Source organism: Aethalodelphis obliquidens, unplaced genomic scaffold (genome assembly GCF_003676395.1).
Source record: "Aethalodelphis obliquidens isolate GAN/ISIS:26980383/991018 unplaced genomic scaffold, ASM367639v1 scaffold36, whole genome shotgun sequence".
In the NCBI taxonomy this organism is placed as follows: domain Eukaryota; kingdom Metazoa; phylum Chordata; class Mammalia; order Artiodactyla; family Delphinidae; genus Aethalodelphis; species Aethalodelphis obliquidens.
The window spans coordinates 6,606,566-6,631,033 of record NW_020837980.1 but is presented as its reverse complement, the minus strand read 5'-3'; the positions used below and the strand labels follow the sequence as shown (position 1 = coordinate 6,631,033).

Here is a 24,468-nt window from a genome sequence, read left to right as displayed (position 1 = left end):
GCAGTGTTGGCATTAGCTGAAGCAGCTTCTTCAGCTCTGAATCATTGCTATGATTGTTTGACGCTGAAATCAATAGTCCAGTGGCAGCCTCTAAACTGTATTCCTCCAGACTGTTCAAAAATTTAATTCCTTGTATTAAATCACTTCCTGCTTTAAGTACCCAAAATTATTACCATTTGCTGAACTGATAAATCCTGAAGTCAACAAATAAATAAATACATTTCAGCTTCACTGACTTGTATTCGTCTGAAGTCCCTAGAAAAATAGTTTTATAGCCCACATGTAATGCAGTTTTATCTTTAATAAGATGACTACCCTCAGATGACTTATTCATCTTCTTTCTCACATCAATACAAACTGTTTATTAAACTGCTATGAGGATGCCATTGATATGCACTATAAAAGAGGTTCTTTCTCCACTTTCCCTCATGACTGGGAACTTAAACTGCAGACCAGTGACTAACATCCTTCATGGAACATCTCACCTCTACTCTTCGGTGATTTTTGGGGGCCAACTTTTACAAACGCATACTGCATTTTGCTGAGGTTTACAGCTGTTCTATATTAAAATAAAAGAATTAAATGTTCTGAAAGGGGAAGCAACATTACATTTATCCTCTAGAATATTTACAAAATATGTATTTGTAAAAGAAAGAGGTATTCTAACTTCGTGAAAGCGTAATACATCTCTAAATAACAAAGTATTATATCGGAAAGTGCAATTTTACATTAAAGAGCCTGGAACTTATCATCAAAAAAGACCTGAGTTAAAATCACATAGAGCTTTTTGACAATGAGAAAACACTTGGGTTTTCTCAATTTCAGTTGGTTCATGCTCAGAAACATGATGTTTATAACTATCTCCAAAGTTTGTTGTAACATTTTAAAAGATATACCATGCATGACAGTGTCGGCTACAGGAGTTGGTGTACAGCAAACACTAAATAAATGTTGAAATTTCTCTTATTTCTTAAATATACCATGGAAGAACTCTATTTTAACCAAAAAAATAAATAAATAAGTAAAAGCTTTAGAAATTCTACATTCTACTAACTTACAACATAAAATCACAGAAACAGTTCCTAAAGAATTAAGTCAAAACTGTTGTGCAGATCAGTGATAATTAGTCCTGAGACAAGTAGAAAGTAGTTACCCACCACTGAATTTCCCTTTAACATTTTGATGACTCTAATTACCTCCCCCTCCCACTAATTACCTCTGCTCATCACCCTGCACTACAAAATATTTTAGGTATTCCAAGAAACAGAAGACTCGGGGTAGGTAAACCTCTCTAAATAGTAACAGTTTATAATCCTGCAGATTAAAATAAGAGCTAAGGAGGACCTTCAAGATGGCAGAGAAGTAAGACACAGAGATCACCTTCCTCCCCACAAATACATCAGAAATACATCTACATGTGGAACAACTCCTACAGAACACCTGCTGAATGCTGGCAGAAGACCTCAGACCTCCCAAAAGGCAAGAAACTCCCCCACGTACCTGGGTAGGGCAAAAGAAAAAACAGAGACAAAAGAATAGGGACAGAACCTGCACCTCTGGGAGTGAGCTGGGAAGGAGGAAAAGCTTCCACACACTAGGAAGTCCCTTCACTGGTGGAGACACGGGGTGGGTGGAGGGGAAGCTTTGGAGCCACAGAGGAGAGCACAGCCACAGGGGTGTGGAGGGCAAAGCAGAGAGATTCCCACACAGAGGATCGCCGCCAACCAGCACGCACCAGCCTAAGATGCTTGTCTGCTCACCACCGGGGCGGGTGGGGCCTGAGAGCTGAGGCTCAGGCTTTGGAGCTCAGATCCCAGAGAGAGGGCTGGGGTTGGCTGTGTGAACACAGCCTGAAGGGGGCTAGTGCACCACAGATAGCCGGGAGTCCGGAAAAAAGTCTAGAACTGCCTAAGAGGCAAGAGACCACTATTTCAGGGTGCACGAGGAGAGGGGATTCAGAGCACCACCTAAACAGCTCCGGAGACGGGCATGAGACGTTGCTATCAGCTTGGACCCTAGAGATGGACATGGAATGCTAACACTGCTGGTGCAGCCACCAAGAAGCCTGTGTGCAAGCACAGGTCACTATACACAGCTCCCCTCCTGGGAGCCTGTACAGCCCGCCACTGCCAGGGTCCCGTGATCCAGGGACCTCTTCCCCAGGAGAACACACAGCGCGCCTCAGGCTGTTGCAATGTCACACTGGCCTCTGCCACCACAGCCTCGCCCCACATTCTGTAGCCCTCTCTCCTGAGTGAGCCTGAGTGAGCCAGAGCCCCCTAATCAGCCACTCCTTTAACCCCGTCCTGTCTGGGTGGAGACGTACACGCAGAGGCGGGGCCAATTCCAAAGCTGAACCCCAGGAGCTGTGCGAACAAAGAAGAGAAAGGGAAATCTCTCCCAGAAGCCTCAAGAGCAGTGGATTAAATCTCCACAATCAACTTGATGTACCTGCATCTGTGGAATACCTGAATAGACAACAAATCATCCCAAAACTGAGGCGGTAGACTTTGGAAGCAACTGCAGACTTGGGGTTTGCTGTATGCGACAGACTATTTTCTGATTTACATGCTTCTCTTAGTTTAGTTTTTAGTGCTTCTTATCATTGGTGGATTTGTTCTTGATTTCACTGCTCTCTTTTTTTGTTTTAAGTACTTCTTTTATTTTAATAATATGTTTTTTTATTTTTTATTTTAATTATTTTATTTTATTTTTCTTCATTTATATTTTTTCTCCCTTTTCTCCTGAGCTGTGTGGGTGACAGGCTCTTGGTGCTCCGCTTGGGTGTCAGGCCTGAGCCTCTGAGGTGGGAGAGATGACCAGCAGAGACCTCCTGGATCCTGTAATATCAATCTGGAGAGCTCTTCCAGAGGTCTCCGTCTCAATGCTCAGCTCCACTCAACAACCAGCAAGCTACAGTGCTGGATACCCCATGCCACACAAGTACCAAGACAGGAACACAACCCTACCCATTAGCACAGAGGCTACCTAAAATCATACTAGGTTCATAGACACCCCAAAACACACCATTGGACATGGTCTTGCCCACCAGAAAAAGAGGATCCAGACTCATCCACGAGAAAACAGCCACCAGGCCCCTCCACCAGGAAGCCTACACAACCCATGGAAACTACCTTACCCACTGGGGACAGACACCAAAAAAAACGGCAACTATGAACCTGCAGCCTGTGAAAGGGAGACCCCAAACACAGTGAGTTGAGCAAAATGATAAGACAGAGAAATATAAAGCAGATGAAGAAGCAAGGTAAAAACCCACCAGACCAAACAAATGAAGAGGAAATAGGAAGTCTACCTGAAAAAGAATTCAGAATAATGATAGTAAAGATGATCCGAAATCTTAGAAATAGAATAGAGAAAATACAAGAAACACTTAACAAGGACCTAGCAGAAATAAAGAGCAAACAGACAGTGATGAACAACACAATAAATGAAATTAAAAATTCTCTAGAAGGAATCAGTAGCAGAATAACTGAGGCCGAAGAAGAGAGAAGTGACCTGGAAGATAAAATAGTGGAAATAACTACCACAGAGCAGAATAAAGAAAAAAACAATGAAAATAATTGAGGACAGTCTCAGAGACCTCTGGGAAAAACATTAAACGCATGAACATTCGAATTATAGAGGTCCCAGAAAAAGAAGAGGAAAAAAAAGGGACTGAGAAAATATTTGAAGAGATTATACTTGAAAACTTCCCTAATATGGGAAAGGAAATAGTCAGTCAAGTCCAGGAACCAAGAGAGTCCCATACAGGATAAATGTAATGAGAAACATGGCAAGACACATATTAATCAAACTATCAAAAATTAAATACAAAGAAAAAATACTAAAAGCGGTAACAGAAAAACAACAAATAAATTACAAGGGAATCCCCATAAGGTTAACAGCTGATCTTTCAGCAGAAACTCTGCAACCCAGAAGGGAGTGGGAGGACATATTTAAAGTGATGAAAGGGAAAAAATTACAACCAAGATTACTCTACCCAGAAAGGATCTCATTCAGATTCGACAGAGAAATGAAAACCTTTAAAGACAAGCAAAAGCTAAGAGAATTCAGCACCACCAAACGAGCTTTACAGCAAATGCTAAAGGAACTTCTCTATGCAGGAAACACAATAGAAGGACGAGATCTGTAATAACAAGCCCAAAACAACTAAGAAAATGGAAAGAGGACTATACATATCAATAACTATCTAAAATATAAATGAGTAAAATACTCCAACCAAAAGATATACACTGGCTGAATGGATACAAAAACAATACCCTTATATATGCTGTCTACAACAGGCCCACTTCAGACCTAGGGACATGCACAGACTGAAAGTGAGGGGATGGTAACAGATATTCCACGCAAATGGAAATAGAAACAAAGCTGGAGTAGCAATTCTCATATCAGACAAAATAGACTTTAAAATAAAGACTATCACAAGAGACAAAGAAGAACACTACATAATGATCAAGGGATCAATCCAAGAAGATATAACAATTATAAATATTTATGCATCAAACATAGGAGCACCTCAATACATAAGGCAACTGCTAACAGCCATAAAAGGGGAAATTGACAGTAACACAATAATAGTAGGGGACTTTTAAACCCCTCTTTCACCAATGGACAGATCAACCAAAATGAAAATAAATAAGGAAACACAAGCTTTAAATGACACATTAAACAAGATGGACTTAATTGATATTTATAGGACATTCCATCCAAAAACAACAGAATAAACTTTCCTCTCAAGTGCTCATGGAACATTCTCCAGGATAGATCATATCTTAGGTCACAAATCAAGCCTTTGTAAATTTAAGAAAACTGACATCTTATGAAGTATCTTTTCCAACCACAATGCTATGAGACTAGATATCAATTACAGGAAAAAAACTGTACCGACACAAGCCTCTTAGATAGCCTCATCCACCAGAGGGCAGACAGCAGAAGCAAGAAGAATTAAAATCCTGCAGCCTGTGGAACAAAAACCACATTCACAGAAAGAGAGACAAGATGAAAAGGCAGAGGGCTATGTACCAGATGAAGGAACAAGATAAAACCCCAGAAAAACAACTAAATGAAGTGGACATAGGCAACCTTCCAGAAAAAGAATTCAGAATAATGATACTGAACATGATCCAGGACCTCAGAAAAAAAATGGAGGCAAATATCAAGAAGATGCAAGAAATGTTTAACAAAGACCCAGAAGAATTAAAGAACAAACAAACAGAGATGAACAATACAATAACTGAAATGAAAAACACACTAGAAAGAATCAATAACAGAATAACGGAGGCAGAAGAACAGATAAGTGACCTGGCAGACAGAATGGTGGAATTCACTGCTATGGAACAGAGTAAAGAAAAAAGAATGAAAAGAAACGAAGACAGCCTAAGAGACCTCTGGGACAACATTAAACGCAACAAAATTCGCAATATAGGGGTCCCAGAAGAAGAGAGAGAAAAAGGACCAGAGAAAATATTTGAAGAGACTGTAGTCGAAAACATCCCTAACATGGGAAAGGAAATAGCCACCCAAGCCCAGGAAGCACAGAGTCTCATACAGGATAAACCCAAGGAGAAACACGCCGAGACACATAGTAATCAAATTAGCAAAAATTAAAAACAAAGAAAAACTACTGAAAGCAAAAGGGAAAAATGACAAATAACATACAAGGGAACTCCCATAAGGTTAACAGCTGATTTCTCATCAGCAGATACTCTACAAGCTTGAAGGGAGTGGCATAATATACTTAAAGTGATGAAAGGGAGAAACTACATCCAAGATTACTCTAACCAACAAGGATCTCACTCAGATTCGATGAAGAAATCAAAAGCTTTACAGACAAGCAAAAGCTAAGAGAATTCAGCACCACCAAAACCGCTCTACAACAAATGCTAAAGGAACTTCTCTAAGTGGCAAACACAAGAGAAGAAAAGGACCTACAAAAACAAACCCAAAACAATTAAGAAAATGGTCATAGGAATATACATATCGATAATTACCGTAAATGTGAATGGATTAAATGCTCCAACCAAAAGACGCAGGCTTACTGAATGGATACAAAAACAGGACCCATATATATGCTGTCTACAACAAACCCTCGTCAGATGTAGGGACACATACAGACTGAAAGTGAGGGGATAGAGAAAGATATTCCATGCAAATGGAAATCAAAAGAAAGCTGGAGGAGCAATATTCATATCAGATAAAAGAGACTTTAAAATAAAGAATGTTACAAGAGACAAGAGACAATGTTACAAGAGACAAGGAAGGACATGACATAATGATCAAGGGATCAATCCAAGAAGAAGATATAACAATTATAAATATATATGCACTCAACATAGGAGCACCTCAATACATAAGGCAACTGCTAACAGCTCTAAAAGAGGAAATTGACAGTAACACAGTAATAGTGGGAGACTTTAACACCTCACATACACCAATGGACAGATCATCCAAACAGAAAATTAATAAGGAAACAGAAGCTTTAAATGAGACCACAGACCAGATAGATTTAACTGATATTTATAGGACATTCCATCCAAAAACAGCAGATTACACTTTCTTCTCAAGTGTGCACGGAACATTCTGCAGGACAGATCACATCTTGGGTCACAAAGCAAGCCTCAGTAAATTTAAGAAAATGGAAATCATATCAAGCATCTTTTCTGACAACAACACTATGAGATTAGAAATCAATCACAGGGAAAAAAACATAAAAAACACAAACACATGGAGGCTAAACAATACGTTACTGAATAACCAAGAGATCACTGAAGAAATTAAAAAATACCTGAGACAAATGACAATGAAAACACGATGATCCAAAACCTATGGGATTCAGCAAAAGCAGTTCTAAGAGAGAAGTTTATGGCATACAAGTCTACCTCAAGAAACAAGACAAATCTCAAATAAACAATCTAAACTTACACCTAAAGGAACTAGAGAAAGAAGAACAAACAAAATCCAAAGTTAGCAGAAGGAAAGATATCATAAAGATCAGATCAGAAATAAATGAAACAGAAACAAAGAAAACAATAGCAGAGATAATAAAACTAAATCCTGGTTCTTTGATAAGATAAACAAAATTGATAAACCATTAGCCAGACTCATCCAGAAAAAGAGGGAGAGGATTCAAATGAATAATATTAGAAATGAAAAAGGAGAAATTACAAAAAACGCCATAGAAATACAAAGCATCCTAAGAGACTACTACAAGCAACTCTATGCCCCAAAAATGGACAACCTGGAAGAAATGGACAAATTCTTAGGAACGTATAACCTTCAAAGACTGAACCAGGAAGAAATAGAAAATATGAACACACCAATCACAAGTAATGAAATTGAAACTGTGATAAAAATCTTCCAACAAACAAAAGTCCAGGACCAGATGGATTAACAGGTGAATTCTATCAAACATTTAGAGAAGAGCTAAGACACATCCTTCTCAAACTCTTCGAAAAAATTGCAGAGGAAGGAACACTCCCAAACTCATCCTATGAGGCCACCATCACCCTGATACCAAAACCAGACAAAGATACTACAAAAAAAGAAAATTACAGACCAATATCACTCATGAATATACATGAAAAAAGACTCAACAAAATACTAGCAAACAGAATCCAACAACACATTAAAAGGATCATACACCACGATCAACTGGGATTTATCCCAGGGATGCAAGGATCCGTCCATATACGCAAATCAATCAATGTGATACACCATATTAACAAATTGAAGAATAAAAACCACATGATCACCTCAATAGATGCAGAAAAAGCTTTCAACAAAATTCAAAACACATTTATGATAAAAACTGTCCAGAAAGTGGGCATAGAGGGAACCTACCTCAACATAATAAGGCCATATACGACAAACCCACAGCAAACATCATTCTCCATAGTGAAAAACTGAAAGCATTTTCTCTAAGATCAGGAGTAAGACAAGGATATCCACACTCACCACTATTATTCAACATAGTTTTGGAAGTCCTAGCCACAGCAATCAGAGAAGAAAAAGAAATAAAAGGAACACAAATTGGAAAAGAAGAAGTAAAACTGTCACTGTTTGCAGATGACATGATACTATACACAGAAAATCCTAAAGATGCCACCAGAAAACTACTAGAGTTAATCAATGAATTTGGTCAAGTTGCAGGATACAAAATTAATGCACAGAAATCTCTTGCATTCCTATACAGTAATGATGAAGAATCTGAAAGAGCAATTAAGGAAACACTCCCATTTACACCTGCAACAAAAATAATATAATACCTAGCAATAAACCTATCTAGGGAGACTAAAGACCTGTATGCAGAAAACTATAATACACTGATGAAAGAAATTTAAAATGATACCAACAGATGGAGAGATATACCATGTTTTTGGACTAGAACAATCAACATTGTGAAAATGACTATACTACCCAAAGCAATCTACAGATTCAATGCAATCCCTATAAAACTACCATTGGCATTTTTCACAGAACTAGAACAAAAAATTTCACAATTTGTATGGAAACACAAGAGACCCCAAATAGCCAAAGCAATCTTGAGAAAGAAAAACGGAGCTGGAGGAATCAGGCTCTGGGACCTCAGACTATAGTTCAAAGCTACAGTAATCAGGACAGTATGGTACTGCCACAAAAACAGAAGTATAGATCAATGGAACAGGATAGAAAACCCAGAGATAAATCAGCACACGTATGGTCAACTTATCTTTAATAAAGGAGGCAAGAATATACAATGGAGTAAAGACAGCCTCTTCAATAAGTTGTGCTGGGAAAACTGGACAGCTACATGTAAAAGAATCAAATTAGAACACTCCCTAACACCATACACAAAAATAAACTCAAAATGGAATTAAAGACCTAAATGTAAGCCCAGACACTATAAAACTCTTAGAGGAAAACATAGGCAGAACACTCTATGACATAAATCACAGCAAAATCCTTTTTGACCCACCTCCTACAAAAATGGAAATAAAAACAAAAATAAAGAAATGGGACCTAATGAAACTTCAAAGATTTTGCACAGCAAAGGAAACCATAAACGAGACCAAAAGACAACCCTCAGAATGGGATAAAATATTTGCAAATGAAGCAACTGACAATGGATTAATCTCCAAAATTTACAAGCAGCTCATTAAGCTCAATATCAAAAAAACAAACAACCCAATCCAAAAATGAGCAGAAGACCTAAATAGACATTTCTCCAAAGAAGATATACAGACTGCCAACAAGCACATGAAAGAATGCTCAACATCTTTAATCATTAGAGAAATGCAAATCAAAACTACAATGAGATATCATCTCACACCAGTCAGAATGGCCATCATCAAACAATCTACAAACGATAAATGCTGGAGAGGGTGTGGAAAAAAGGGAACCCTCTTGCACTGTTGGTGGGAAAGTAAATTGACACAGCCACTATGGAGAATAGTATGCAGGTTTCTTCAAAAACTAAAAATAGAACTACCATACGTCCCTGCAATCCCAATACCTGGCATACACCCTGAGAAAACCATAACTCAAAAAGAGTCATGTACCACAATGTTCACTGCAGCTCTATTTACAATAGCCAGGACGTGGAAGCAACCTAAGTGTCCATCGACAGATGAATGGATAAAGAAGATGTGGCATATATATACAATGGAATATTACTCAGCCACAGAAAGAAACCAAATTGGGTTATTTGTACTGAGGTGGTTGGACCTAGAGTCTGTCACACAGAGTGAAGTAAGTCAGAAAGAGAAATACAAATACTGTACGTGAACATCCTATATCTGGAACCTAAAAAAAAAAAAAAAAAAATGGTTCTGAAGAACCTAGGGGCAGGACAGGAATAAAGACGAAGATGTAGAGAATGGGCTTGAGGACATGGGGAGGGGGAAGGATAGCTGGGACAAAGTGAGAGAGTGTCATGGACATATATACTCTACCAAATGTAAGGTAGATAGCTAGTGGGAAGCCACATAGTACAGGGAAATCAGTGTGGTGCTTTGTGTCCACCTAGAGGGGTGGGATAGGGAGGGTGGGAGGGAGACGCAAGAGGGAGGGGATATGGGGATTATGTATACATATAGCTGATTCACTTTGTTATACAGCAGCAACTAAGACAACAATGTAAAACAATTATACTCCAATAAAGGTGTTAAATAAAATAAAATAAAATAACAACTAAATAAAACACTAGAGAGGTATTTAAGAAACTCAATACATTATCTTTATACTGTTGGCACTAGTCTACTAAAACACTGCTTAAAAATTTTTATGGTTTATTTAGTATTTAGTGAAATCTGAAAACAGCAACTAATTAACCTACTGAAAATTAAAACCAATATAACAGAGGATTTATGATCAGTGTCTTACTATTCTGTAGATGACACAGATTTGGGGGATTTTCATGTTGGTAATAAAGCATATTGTCCATCCATTGGGTATTTTTACATATTTATAAGGCTATTCAATAATAAAAGGAATGATTTATAGGTTGCCAATAAAAAGCCACCATGAATGGTAGAAACAAAAATTCCCCTCTCTGTACAGGTCTCAGCTTAGGACCTATTCCTCTTTTTCTCCACCTCACTCCCTCCTATTGTCCTGATTCCTGGCTTATAGGATTTACAGTGGGAAGGAGGAAGAGTGAAAAAGTAGTCAGATGAGGTAACAAGTGAGAGCAATTGACAAGAATTAACCAAAGTACAAATTTATGCAGATATTTGACTTGGCAAATGGAAATTTTATGCTGATTTAAAAGATATTGTTTGGATTATTTCAAAATAGATCTTGAAAACAGACCTCAATTGGCTCTTCACCACCTTTTACTTGATTTTCACCCATTTCTCCATTCTCATAGCTGCTGCTCTTCTCAACCCATAACTCGGATTTTTCTACAGTTAGTCGAAGCTGGTCTAGGTCTGCCTTGATTTGCTTGTAGTTATCTACGTCCTGATTGGACACCAGTAACTGTACCTGGAAACAGAATTGCAATCCTTAGTTTACTTAACTTACTTATGGAATTTCCTTTATTCCTATTTCATTTGTGTCAAAAATCCCAAGTCTTTTTAACATATTTGCCCCTCAGTTGAAGTTTAGTATTTCTAGAATATTTATGAATATTTTATATATATTTACATATATTTTACATATTTTAGATGTATATTGATCATGAAAATTCCCCTGAAAGTATCTGTGAACTCTACTCAATATATTCACATGTTATGAAGAATTATACATATAAAAAAGTGAGCCCTAGCAAAGCTTTTTAAAGTGTTAAAGAGTAATTTAAAATGAGATACCCTAACTCTAATTTTACTGCTAAAGTTAATTTTTCTGAGACTCTCTCTATTTGAAAAGAGGTAGAAGCATAAAAACAAGTGGAAGAAAACAGTGATACAGTCTAAACCTAAATTTATATGTATTGTGTGACATTTACAAATATATGAATAATTATCTGTATTTATATAATTACTCTTTTAATTATTTCATATTGTAACATACCCTTGTAAAACTTCCTAATGAAGATCAATGCTCTATTAAATAAATATTAGTGAAATACATGTAAGCCCTGAGATATTTCTCATTAATGGTCTCAAGATTGATATCATTCAAAGACAACAAAGAAAAAGATTAGATCCATCACAATTCCTTTCTTTTGGATTTCTACATTTTTTCAATCACGACATTTATTTCAGTGCATTACCCAAATTTATCAGTAAAATCTGGGGTCAAAATAACAGCACTGGCAACAAAATTCCTAATATGGTTTTATCTCCCAGTGCCCTCCTAAATTTTAGTGCCTGTCATTTACATTAAAGATATTAACTGAAAAATCACTTGTGGGGATCTCTTTCTAAAATAGATCAAGTCTTGGCCTAAGACAAGGCCATATCTATCTTTAAAAATAGAAAGTGTTCCCAGGGAAAGCTGCACAGGCTCACTAACTCTGCAACCATGAAGTCAGGTTGGATGTTATAAACAATATTTTCAGAGCCTCTGCTATGGAACTACTGAGGGCTACTGAATCTCACCTGTTTAAATGCCTGTAAAACTTCCGCTCTCTGGCTGAAGTGCTTGAACAGCAGCTGCAGGGCTCCTGATAGCAAAGGAGGGTAGTCATGCATGATCAGATGAATGAGGACCCGTAAAAATGTCCTGCCTCCTTCATCATCAAGTTGAACTGGATTTTTTTCCTTTCTATAAAACCAAAAATTATTCTAAAATAACTTATATTTACATAAAATTTAGTCAGAAGTGGTTAAAATTGTGTGTACATCCTCAGTTATCACCCACCCACCCCGCCAAAAAAAACTGGAAAGTATAAAGGAAGAAATTTTTACTCTTTTTTGGCCTCGGGTAACTAATGAGGAAACAAAACATAGAGAAAACTTGTGTTTGTCCATGACAGTAGGGGTGACCTAAGTCCCAGTTTGTCCAAGACTGAGGGGGTTCCCAAGATAGGCGACTTTGAGTAAGTGCACTGGGAAAGTAGCAGGCAAACCGGGATGATTTGGTCATCTAGGCAAAGACAAAAGATAGAATCTGAATCAATCCTGAAGCGTTTATTGAGAAGACATACTTGGCTGGATGTACATCAAGGACTGAACTTCCCCAGAGTCCAAAAACCTCTCCACGACAGGTGGTGAGGCACGGGGAAGGCAGTGCTCGTGCACACAGGCACACAGGCATCACCAGAGCAACTCTGCGAGTTTGGTGTATCCGGACTCTGAGCAAGATTCCCCTGATAAAAAGTCCACTTATTTTAAGATGAAAATCATACACTGGTTTATTCTCTCTTCTCGGGAATAATGAAATACTTGAATAGGAAAACACAGCAACAATAGCAACAGCAAAAACTGGCAAAACAATATAAAAACAAACTGAAACCAAATGTTCACTAGAGATAAAAATCCTTTTGGGTTCCCCTGATTCCTCATTCTTGTCTTTCTTTCTAACCAAAGAAAATGCAGTGCCTTAGTACAGAAATTTGTTTAGGTACTCATGGCAAATCTATGATAAAAATGAATGCCAGAAACTCAATAATTTGTAGCTCAGACATTTTACGGTTTTGACTTTTCTTTTTGACTATTACTTTCATTTATGGGAAAAAAAGAAACAACCTAAAAACAGTGAGTAGCAGGGCACCTGACAGCAAAGGAGAATAGTCATGTCAGAGATGTTTCATTTTCTTTAATCATGGATATTTCCAATTGGCAGAAAATAGCGTTATTTCTCACTTATAAAGTTAATGATAACGTTGAAAGAAGTTACTTTCTTGCCTCCAATTTCTCAGATTTGGGGAAGCAACATTTTGCAAGAGGCAGCAATATTCATACCAGGAAACTTAAAGGGCGTTCGTGTGCTGTCATTATTTGAGGAAAGAAAAGCAAAGAATTCAGGGGAAAGTTCAATACACTGAACTCATGTCTCCTGTCTTTTTTTTACCTGACCTAAAGAAAAGCTATGCTTTCTCTTCTACAGTAAATTAGCAGCTTCATTTATGGCAGAAATTATGTTGGCAACGATAAAGGATCTAAAATTAAATAGATATAGCGAAGTGAACAATAAAGTGTCAATAAAATTCTAAGTAAAATCTTATTTACAAGAAAAAGACACATAAATGTTACTGTACCTTCCAGCAAACATAGTTTCTGCCTGAGCTGCAATTTCATCTATGTCAGGAACAACAGCTGCAAAGACAAATGGTAAAATCCATTCTTTATCATTTTATAATTAGGAGTCCCAATATTTATGATAATATTAGCTTACCTAAAAATACTTTTGTAATTTCTTTATGCCACCAAAAGTCAATTAACACTTTAAAAAAGTCACAATACAGTTCCCCTTATCGGTCAATATGTTAAACTGAAGTTTACATTTTAAAATATATATTGTTATAGTCAAAGATACATTTAAAAGATCAGAAAGGACCATTTACAAACTTTCCACATCTATATAAGTATGTATGTGTGTGTGTGTATATATATATATATATATATATATATATATATATCAAGTACACACACACCTATATACACACATTTAATTTAAATGGGTAATGACATGGAAGGATAATATTTTTTAAAGAATCACAGTATACCTATACGGAACCTTGTTACTACATGGTACTTCCAAACATGATCTTTTAACCTAAGCTTACTTCTATAAATCCGTCCCTTCTTCTTCTGGGACAGGGTATTTGATTTTTTTTTTTTTTAATGTGAACCAATCATGATTCTTCACTCATCCCCAACAATAACATTTTGAAAATATCTACGATAAGTACACAATTTATTTCTTACCTCCAGAAGTATGAAAAGAAAACAGAGCAAGACATAAAAAGGCAAAAAGAATTCTTCCCAGAATGCTACCTCTAATGAATACAACCAATTTAAGAGATCAGGTAAATCAGAGAGAACTGGTTTTCTGGGGATGCCCCTAGACTTTCCCTCCCACACTTTTACTGACACTTAGAGCTCCTGTTTCCAGAAGTCTGGCTTCTGAAAGCCAATAATTCTTATGCTAGTGTCAATGCAACTGCCAGCAAGACTTTCTGGTTCTGCCCTAACATTCCTGGAAATAGCCCTTTGGAGTTCTACAGTTCTGGGAAGCATAAAAAAACCAACACTGTTGCAAATGTTCCAAGGAGACTTCTAGCTCAGGACAGCTTAACCCCTTCCATAGAGGCATGCTGCCTTTGGATGGTACCGATGAGTCGGACAGCAGGACATTTGGTTGAGCATCTACATTAACTACACACTTATAATCATTGACTCATTCCTATCAAATCGATTGATGCACAAAGAAGAGGAGGCTTCCTGATGTTATCACAGTGGTTGTGGTTAAAAGAAAGTATCATATCTGTGTACAAATCCTGCCCCAGCAAAAGAATTCTGTTAACTGGCTAATTCTTCAATACAACATAGTTTCCATCTTGCCATGACTGGCCTGATCTATCCAGAAAAATGGTAATTTAATATACCTTAGGTTTCATAAGGTACTTTCCAGAGTCACAAAATTTTTACAATAAATTTTATGCTCTTATGTCATTATGCTCCCACACTCACAGATAGAGTGGCTTCACTCTTACACATTTTAAATGTGAAAAACTGAAATATACTACCAATTTACAACCATGCAAGGAAATAAAGAACGAACGCATGCATACACACACACAATAAAGCCAACACCCACATCCAGACCACTGTGGGGAATGCCATGTCTTTTTTCTTGAGCGGGGTGACTCCTACAAAATACCTTTCCTCCTGAGAGCAGCATTTCGTACTATTCTTTGATCCAAGTCAAAAAAAGAAAACCAAAAAACCTTGGATTTTCACCAAAATAGCATAATGCGTAAAAGATTCAGACTCTGAAACTAAAAGCTGGTTCTTTGAGAAGATAAACAAAATTGATAAACCATTAGCCAGACTCATCAAGAAAAAAAGAGAGAAGGCTCAAATCAATAGAATTAGAAATGAAAAAGGAGATGTAACAACTGACACTGCAGAAATACAAAGGATCATGAGAGATTACTACAAGCAACTCTATGCCAATAAAATGGACAACCTGGAAGAAATGGACAAATTCTTAGAAAAGCACAACCTTCCAAGACTGAACCAGGAAGAAACAGAAAATATAAACAGACCAATCAAAAGCACTGAAGTTGAGACTGTAATTAAAAATCTTCCAACAGACAAAAGCCCAGGACCAAATGGCTTCACAGGCGAATTCTATCAAACATTTAGAGAAGAGCTAACACCTATCCTTCTCAAACTCTTCCAAAATATAGCAGAGCGAGGAACACTCCCAGACTCATTCTATGAGGCCACCATCACCCTGATACCAAAACCAGACAAAGCTATCACAAAGAAAGAAAACTACAGGCCAATATCACTGATGAACATAGATGCAAAAATCCTCAACAAAATACTAGCAAACAGAATCCAACAGCACATTAAAAGGATCATACACCATGATCAAGTGGGGTTTATCCTAGGGATGCAAGGATCCTTCAATATATGCAAATCAGTCAATGTGATAAACCATACTAACAAACTGAAGAAGAAAAAACATATGATCATCTCTATAGATGCAGAAAAAGCTTTTGACAAAATTCAGCACACATTTATGATAAAAACCCTCCAGAAAGTAGGCATAGAGGGAACTTACCTCAACAAAATAAAGGCCATATATGACAAACCCACAGCAAACATCGTTCTCAATGGTGAAAAACTGAAACCATTTCCACTAAGATCAGGAACAAGACACGGTTGCCCACTCTCACCACTATTATTCAACATAGTTTTGGAAGTTTTAGTCACAGCAATCAGAGAAGAAAAAGAAATAAAAGGAGTCCAAATCAGAAAAGAAGAAGAAAAGCTGTCACTATTCACAGATGACATGATACTATACATAGAGAATCCTAAAGATGCTACCAGAAAACTACTAGAGTTAATCAAAGAACTTGGTAAAGTAGCAGGATATAAAATTAATGCACAGAAATCTCTGGCATTCCTATACACTAATGATGAAAAATCTGAAAGAGAAATTTAGGAAACGCTCCCATCTACCATTGCAACAAAAAGAATAAAATACCTAGGAAAAAATCTACCTAAGGAAACAAAAGACCTGTATGCAGAAAACTTTAAGACACTGATGAAAGAAATTAAAGATGATACCAACAGATGGAGAGATATACCATGTTCTCGGATTGGAAGAATCAACATTGTGAAAATGCCTATAGTAACCAAAGCAATCTACAGATTCAATGCAATCCCTATCAAACTACCACTGGCATTTTTCACAGAACTAAACAAAAAAAGTCACAATTTGTATGGAAACACAAAAGACTCCGAACAGCCAAAGCAATCTTGAGAAAGAAAAACGGAGCTGGAGGAATCAGACTCCCAGATTTCAGACTATCCTACAAAGCTACAGTAATCAAGACAATATGGTACTGGCACAAAAACAGAAAGATAGATCAATGGAACAGGATAGAAAGCCCAGAAATAAACCCATGCACATATGGTCAGCTTATCTTTGATAACGGAGGTAAGAATATACAATGGAGAAAAGACAGCCTCTTCAATAAGTTGTGCTGGGAAAACTGGACAGCTACCTGCAAAAGAATGAAATTAGAACACTCCTAACACCATACACAAAAATAAACTCAAAATGGATTAAAGACCTAAACGTAAGGCCAGACACTATAAAACACTTAGAGGAAAACATAGGCAGAACACTCTATGACATAAATCACAGCAAGATCCTTTTTGACCCACCTCCAGAGAAATGGAAATAAAAACAAAAATAAACAAATGGGAACTAATGAAACTTCAAAGCTTTTGCACAGCAAAGGAAACCATAAACAAGACCAAAAGACAACCCTCAGAATGGGAGAAAATATTTGCAAATGAAGCAACTGACAAAGGATTAATCTCCAAAATTTACAAGCAGCTTGAAGCTCAATATCAAAAAAAACAAACAACCCAATCCAAAAATGGGCAGAAGACCTAAATAGACATTTCTCCAAAGAAGATATACAGACTGCCAACAAGCACATGAAAGAATGTTCAACATCATTAATCATTAGAGAAATGCAAATCAAAACTACAATGAGATATCATCTCACACCAGTCAGAATGGCCATCATCAAACAATCTACAAATAATAAATGCTGGAGAGAGTGTGGAGCAAAGGGGACCCTCTTGCATTGTTGGTGGGAATGTGAATTGTTACAGCCACTATGGAGAACAGTATGGAGGTTCCTTAAAAAACTAAAAATAGAACTACCATACGACCCAGCAATCCCACTACTGGGCATATACCCTGAGAAAACCATAATTCAAAAAGAGTCATGTACCACAGTGTTCATTGCAGCTCTATTTACAATAGCCAGGACATGGAAGCAGCCGTAGTGTCCATTGACAGATGAATGGATAAAGAAGATGTGGCACATATATCCAATAGAATATTACTCAGTCATAAAAAGAAATGAAATTGAGTTATTTGTAGTGAGGTGGATGGACCTAGAGTCTGTCATACAGAGTGAAGTAAGTCAGAAAGAGGAAAACAAATACCGTATACTAACACATATATATGGAATCTAAAAAAAAAAAAAAAAAAAGGTCATAAAGAATCTAGGGGTAGGATGGGAATAAAGACGCCGACCTACTAGAGAATGGACTTGAGGACATGGGGAGGGGGAAGGGGAAGTGAGAAAGTGGCATGGACATATATACACTACCAAATGTAAAACCGATAGCTAGTGGTAAGCAGCCGCATAGCACAGGGAGATCAGCTCGGTGCTTTGTGACCACCTAGAGGGGTGGGATAGGGAGGGTGGGAGGGAGGGAGACGCAAGAGGGAGGGGATATGGGGATATATGTATATGTATAGCTGATTCCCTTTTTATAAAACAGAAACTAATACACCATTGTAAAGCAATTATACTCCAACAAAGATGTTAAAAAAACAAACAAACAAAGAAAAACACAGTACCTGGACTTCACAGAGTTGTGAAGATTACCAGAAAAACTGCATTCAAAGGACTGAGCACCAGTAGCAGCAAACATCCTCGCTGCCGTTCTAGGCAAGTTATTTAATTTCTATCTCAGTTCCTTCATTTTATTGGTGGAGATTATTTTGACATTTTTGTTTCATAGGAATACTTCTTGTTTTAAAACATAAAAGGAACTTTCAGGTTCTCAGGAAAACACCATCCAAAGAGGAAATATTGTCACAGAGGAGATACCTGATGGCAGCAATGTATCGGGAGAGCCATTGGTAGACGTTTCAGCATTTCCATTGTTCTCCCCAAATTCCTTCTTATATATTGACAGCATATATGAGATTCTATAATCCAGTCTGACACTCAGGATAAACTACAAGAAACATTAAAAACAACATAAGTTTCTTTCATCAGCCTGGTGTTTAAAAATTCATTACAGGACACCAAGAGCCACAGTACTATCAACATGTCACATGAACTAGTTAGAAACTTATTGGTAAACTCTTATCACTTCTGTTGCTTACATGATAATCAGTCATAACACTAAGAAAAGTGATGCATTTCCATTAGCCAATGTCAGTAAAATCCCTGAACAGTTTTTGGAAAGAAGAAAACCTGACTCTCCATGATTACTCTCAGAATATTCCAAGTAGAGGTATCTCCTGGGTCTGGATGAAGAGGTAACAATGACATAATTTCCCAAGCACTTTGCAGAGTTTTCACCGGCTCTGCAAGGGAAGTACTGGAGCTGTGACCCTCACTCAGGCACAGAAAGGCAAGATTTCAGCTGCAATAGTGTGGATTCTGGCTACACCACAATGAATCCTGGATCTAGGCTACAAAAGGACAGCTTAAGTAATAGCATCTAATATACCAGGGATGTGCCTCCTTAGTGCCTGTTTTTCCTTGGGTCTGTGTTTTTGTCCTTGTTCTCCTTAATGGACGTATTGACAGAAACTAAGTGTCAATAAGGTTCCCGTCTGTGCTCTGCACTGAGAAGAATGCAAATGCCTGAAGCCCAGAGTCCTCAAGATGCCAGTGATTGAGTTGGGAAAACAAGATACAGCATTGTTAAAATAATTAGGAAATTAAGGAGGGCTACTTCACGTGGTATAGAATGCAGTGGAGATCAGAGAAGGAAACAGTGTGTGCCACCGACATGAGTGGAGACGGGAAACAACAGAGAGCTGTACTTATACAGGGTGACCTTCCATCCCAGTTTGCCTGGGAGAGGCCTGGGTTGGCCTTCGCTCCCAGTATAATTATTATCTGTGTCCCCTACACTCTCTTGAGAGACTCTCATTGTTCCAGCAAACAGTAATGGTCAGGCAAGTTCCGAGAAAACTTGGTATTTGGTGGTATCATCTCCCCCTAGCTCTAGCTACGCTGCCATCATATCAGACCCCTCCCCCGCGCCCCCCTCCTGCTGCCCCCTTTCTCTCACTCTGTTCCACTCTTCTCAGTCCTGACAGCACAAGCTGGAATGCCTGCAGTTTCTCTCTTGCCTCCGCACATTCATTTCCGTTGTTCACTTTACCTTGAATATTCTTCTCCTCCACCCCATAATAACCAGCTTTTGAGATATCCTCCAAGGTCCTATTTAAATCCCTTTTGAAATGAAGCTTTCCCTAGCTCCCCAGTCCGAATCAATTTTTCTCCTCTTTGCTCACCCAACACGTTATTTACACCTACAGGTCCAAAGTTGAATCAACCTCCCTCCCTCCCTCCCTCCCTCCCTCCCTCTCTCTCTCTCTCTCTCTCACGCTCGCTCTCTCTCCCTCTCCCTTTTCCCCTTCTCCTCCTCTGCTAGACCTTTATGCTCCTCCTGGGCAGCAACCATGCTCTATGTTAGCTATGTTCCATCAAGTTCAACAAACGTGTTGAGCCAGCCTACTGAGGAAGCTGCCAAGGGTACAGAAAAGGTACCGAGGATATAAAACCTGCCTTTGAAGAGCATATAATCCAGGAGGAAAAGTAAACACCAGAGAGACTCTTTTATTAATATGCAGTGAGCACTGTAACACATACTGGCTGAACTGATTCCAGTTAACATGGGGATTTTCAAAGCAGGAGACAGATTGTGGGAGAAGAGGGCTGAGAAAGAGCCAGTGGATTTGGCAGCCCCGAGCAGAGGGTGGGAGCAGAAGCTAGACTGTGGGTGCATAAAAAGAAGGGTGTTTTTTAAACAAACTTATGTAAAGAACAGATTATTAAAACATGAATTAATGAAACCTTTATTAGCTTTTAGGTGAAGATTAGTGTTCAATGAATTATATTTTATAAATAGAGCCAAAATTCAAACTATCATCCTCTACTATATTTAATTATGAAAAAGAATGGAAGGTAGAAGAGAAGGGGGGAAAGGGAAGAATAAAAAGAAAGTCAGAGAAAGAGAGTTGGGAAAGAGCTGAAGACAGATAGAGGGGGAGAATAAGAGAGAAATAAAAAGACTAAAAGAAATACAAGAAATGATGGGGAAAAGAAAGGAAGAGCCTGAGAGGAGGAAGAGACGGCAGAAAGCAGGAAACTTGCTTAAGGAACGTGGCTACAAAGAAATTCTTGAAGGGAAGTTCTAAGAAAGAAACATTCAGGAGCAGCACATGGGAACACAGACACAGCCCATCAGACTCAGACACGGAGGCACAAAAATCAGAGCAAGAACAGAGGTTCAAGAAGAAATACATAAAGAACCCAAAGAGGCAGCAAAAGCAAGTCAGCGCTAGCCTGCCCTGCCACAGTATCTCCATCTCATCGTTTTTTAGCTGTTAGGGACTGTTTTGTAAATGCTGCTTTTCTGAACTGTCATTGGGCTAAAACGAGGACACGTATTTCAGAGGCTCTCCCATGAAGAGAAGGAGGCTAAGCTGGAGGCCCATTACCCACAGGTCAGGTGCTCAACACCTTCCACAGGTTAAGAACAGGACAACTGAGTGATTTCTCCGGGTCACGAACACAGGGTTGGGAGGGCTGCCAGTATTTCTCGGGATTCGGCCTTTGGAGCTCCTGGAGGAACTGTGAAATCTTTTATGATTATAAATCTAATTACTTTAAATAAAAATGTACAGACCCTTCCAGGACTACTAACCCACTTCTGGTAGCTCGGTCTACATTAAATGATGATGAAAGACTTAGTAAACTGTTTCCAGAATTTTAATAGATCCTCAAAAACTCCAGACTCCATTCTTCAAATCTGGAATAAATGCTATAATTAAAGGATCATAAAACTACTTTCCAAACTTAAAAAAAAAAGCTAAGAATTTATAGCTACAGTAATGGGGAATTTATCCACTAAACCACTGGTCATGAAATAGTAATTTACCCCCTTGAAATTCATAGAGATAGGTATTAGACTAGGTTAATTTTAAAATATATATATTATTCCTAGCCTCTTACAAACGAAATCATCAAGAGAGATAGTCACTTACATAAAATATTAAAAACAATTATTAACATTTTTGTCAACAAAAATAAAATTTTATTTGAGTTTCTTACTACGATAAATCTGTATACGTAGAATCATATGTCTAATTCAATTAAAAATAGAAAAACAGTTGGAATTCAATCTTAACTTTGCCTACTCTGAAATCCTTCTTAAATAAAGGTAAAATTTAATCAGGGTCAATGCTAAATGAGAAAATACATATGAAAGAAGTTATGTCAACCTCAAAGCGCTCCACATTTGTTAGGTACCATCATTAATATATTATATTTAGTGAGAATTCACACATGTAATTAATATGTTAAATAGTGTCAGTGTGAGATTTCTTACCAGGCTTATCATTAATGTAAAAGAAATAAAATTAGATCAATACCACTTCAGAATATTTACACAATGATCTGGAACAAAATGTGTAAGAAGTTAAACCAATAGGCACAGTTAGGTGTTTTGTCACTTCCCTTCCATTAGGCCCTCTACCTGTAAAATCTCAATAATCTTCAGCTTGGTGTCCATGACAGTGACATCCTCGTGCTCGGCGGGGCTCCCCTGCTTGCTGGGATGCAGGCTGGGCTGGATGTCAGGCACACTCATGGGGAAGATGGAACCTCTGCTGAGCACCATCTGGGTCATCAATTCTCCCACCCCATGGATGGTTCTCATGACATTGTTTCCTGGCACAAGAAAAGTCCTTAAGTCAACACACACGCCACCTCGGGAGACAGCTGTTATATCCAGTTGGCCACAACCAGACTGAAAATGTGGCAGGAAGAGTACTAAGGATGGGAATGAATAGCCTTGCTCCAGCTATTTCCTTGCAGATAAAGTTAAAATAGTGCAGACACATTTCAAAATGACAGATTTTAGAATTGAAAGTTTACTTTTCTCAGAAAGTGCTTTCAAATGACACACTGCAGGTGAGCTGTCGGTAGCTCTAACAATAACCTAATCAGGTCCTTCTAGAGCACAGTAAGTCCTACCAACTACCGCACCAATAGGCACTAACTCTTACAATAATGAGGAAGAAAGGTTATCAATCTCTACAATAAAGGGCGTTGCAAGTGAGGATACAAAGACTATATGAAAACATTTAAATTAGTGTCCTAACCCTACCCTTAAACCAAGGACTTTTTAGCTTTGCTTTCGTAATGCTTGTGAAAAGAGCTTAGGAGGAGGATTTTTACAGCTTCATTTTAAGAAAAGCTCTTATCTAGAGAGGAAGCACCATTTTATCCATTCCTGCATCAATTTGAATAGAAAATTGTAATTCAAAATCCACAAAAAGCAGCTACGTTTGAGATAACTAGGGAAACAAATTATTGACAAATGATCATTTTCAACGAGGTGTTACTCCTTTTCTGTGTCTTCTCTTGAGTTTGGCTTCTCATTTAATTTGTCCTCCAATAAAACTGCCCACGCACTCATTCCTCACACTGCCCACAAGCAGTCGTACCAAAGGATCCTCCTGCCACTGTTATGATTTACCCTCTCCAGCTTAACTGCTGTTTCTCACTTCTAAATCCCTACAACAAGCAACAAGGATTTGCAAGAACAACTGTCTACTTTCTCTTCAGAACAGTGGTCTTTGCTTCGTGGGTGTTCGTGGAGCTTTGCCTGAAGCAAAGGCCTAAGCATCTGGCAAAGAATTTTCCTTTCTCCCAGTGTCTCAGGGTGTAAACCAAGAGCAAGGGAAATGGAAATAAGATGGGATGAGATAAAACTTTAAGCTCTAAGCAAAGAGCATAAACTGTGGGAATACCTACAGGATTGAAAGGCAAACAAATAAAGAAAAGGAAAATACGTAAAGGATGACTTCACGGTCCTATGCGCAGACCACAGTTACCATGGAGCCAGTGGTAACCAATATTATTTGTACATTGTGAAAGGTGAAATGCCTTTTAAAATTCATTATCTTATCCATAGATGAAATTAGTATACGTACAAGACGGTGGTACTGAAATAGTACATTTTTGAGTAGGCAATGAAGGAACATTTTTTCTAGAGTGGCACCTTCCAGGCAGAAATTAATTTGGGTTTTCATTCTGAGAATCTAGGAACTTTTATTACACTGCTGCTTGCATAAGCCAAAAAAAAGGGATAAGAAAAAAATATATGAAAGATAATTTCCAAGTTTGAACAGGGTTGAGACAAAGGATTTGAGACGGCCCCATTTTCTAACAGAAAAACCTGTAATGAGGCAGAATGCTTCATTGTCTATGGTTCTCATACAATCGTAACAGTTGAGTATTTCCGAATCCCCCCATAGACTGCAGGGATACAATCTGGTTGTTGGCAATAGTTTTGGGTCATCGATGTTCAACCAGTACATTTATCCGAGCCTGGATTCTAGTATGTATATGCGTTAGCCTTCAAGAGATGCTTTCTCACCACCAACACAGAACAGGCTCCTCTGTTATTCTTACACTTGAGTCACACAAAAATCCTAGGCACCCAGTGTCTGCATCTTATTTAGATTTGCATGGAAAATATCATTTAATCTAAATGATTGTTA

The 24,468-nt window shown here is 38.0% G+C and overlaps 1 protein-coding gene across 4 annotated transcripts in view; it reads right to left on the bottom strand.

Moving 5' to 3' along the window:
- ITPR2 (inositol 1,4,5-trisphosphate receptor type 2) overlaps window positions 1-24,468 on the bottom strand; it is a 526,334-nt gene that overhangs the window by 294,169 nt on the left and 207,697 nt on the right. For 3 of the 4 annotated variants that reach the window (XM_027129402.1, XM_027129405.1, XM_027129403.1), the window contains 5 exons: window positions 22,437-22,630; window positions 18,764-18,893; window positions 13,643-13,700; window positions 12,042-12,207; window positions 10,810-10,983 (listed from right to left, as the gene is read on the bottom strand). In XM_027129402.1, the coding sequence (XP_026985203.1) occupies window positions 10,810-10,983; window positions 12,042-12,207; window positions 13,643-13,700; window positions 18,764-18,893; window positions 22,437-22,630 (722 nt within the window). The remainder of the gene's footprint in view (window positions 1-10,809; window positions 10,984-12,041; window positions 12,208-13,642; window positions 13,701-18,763; window positions 18,894-22,436; window positions 22,631-24,468) is intronic. The other variant, XM_027129406.1, reaches the window with a different exon arrangement.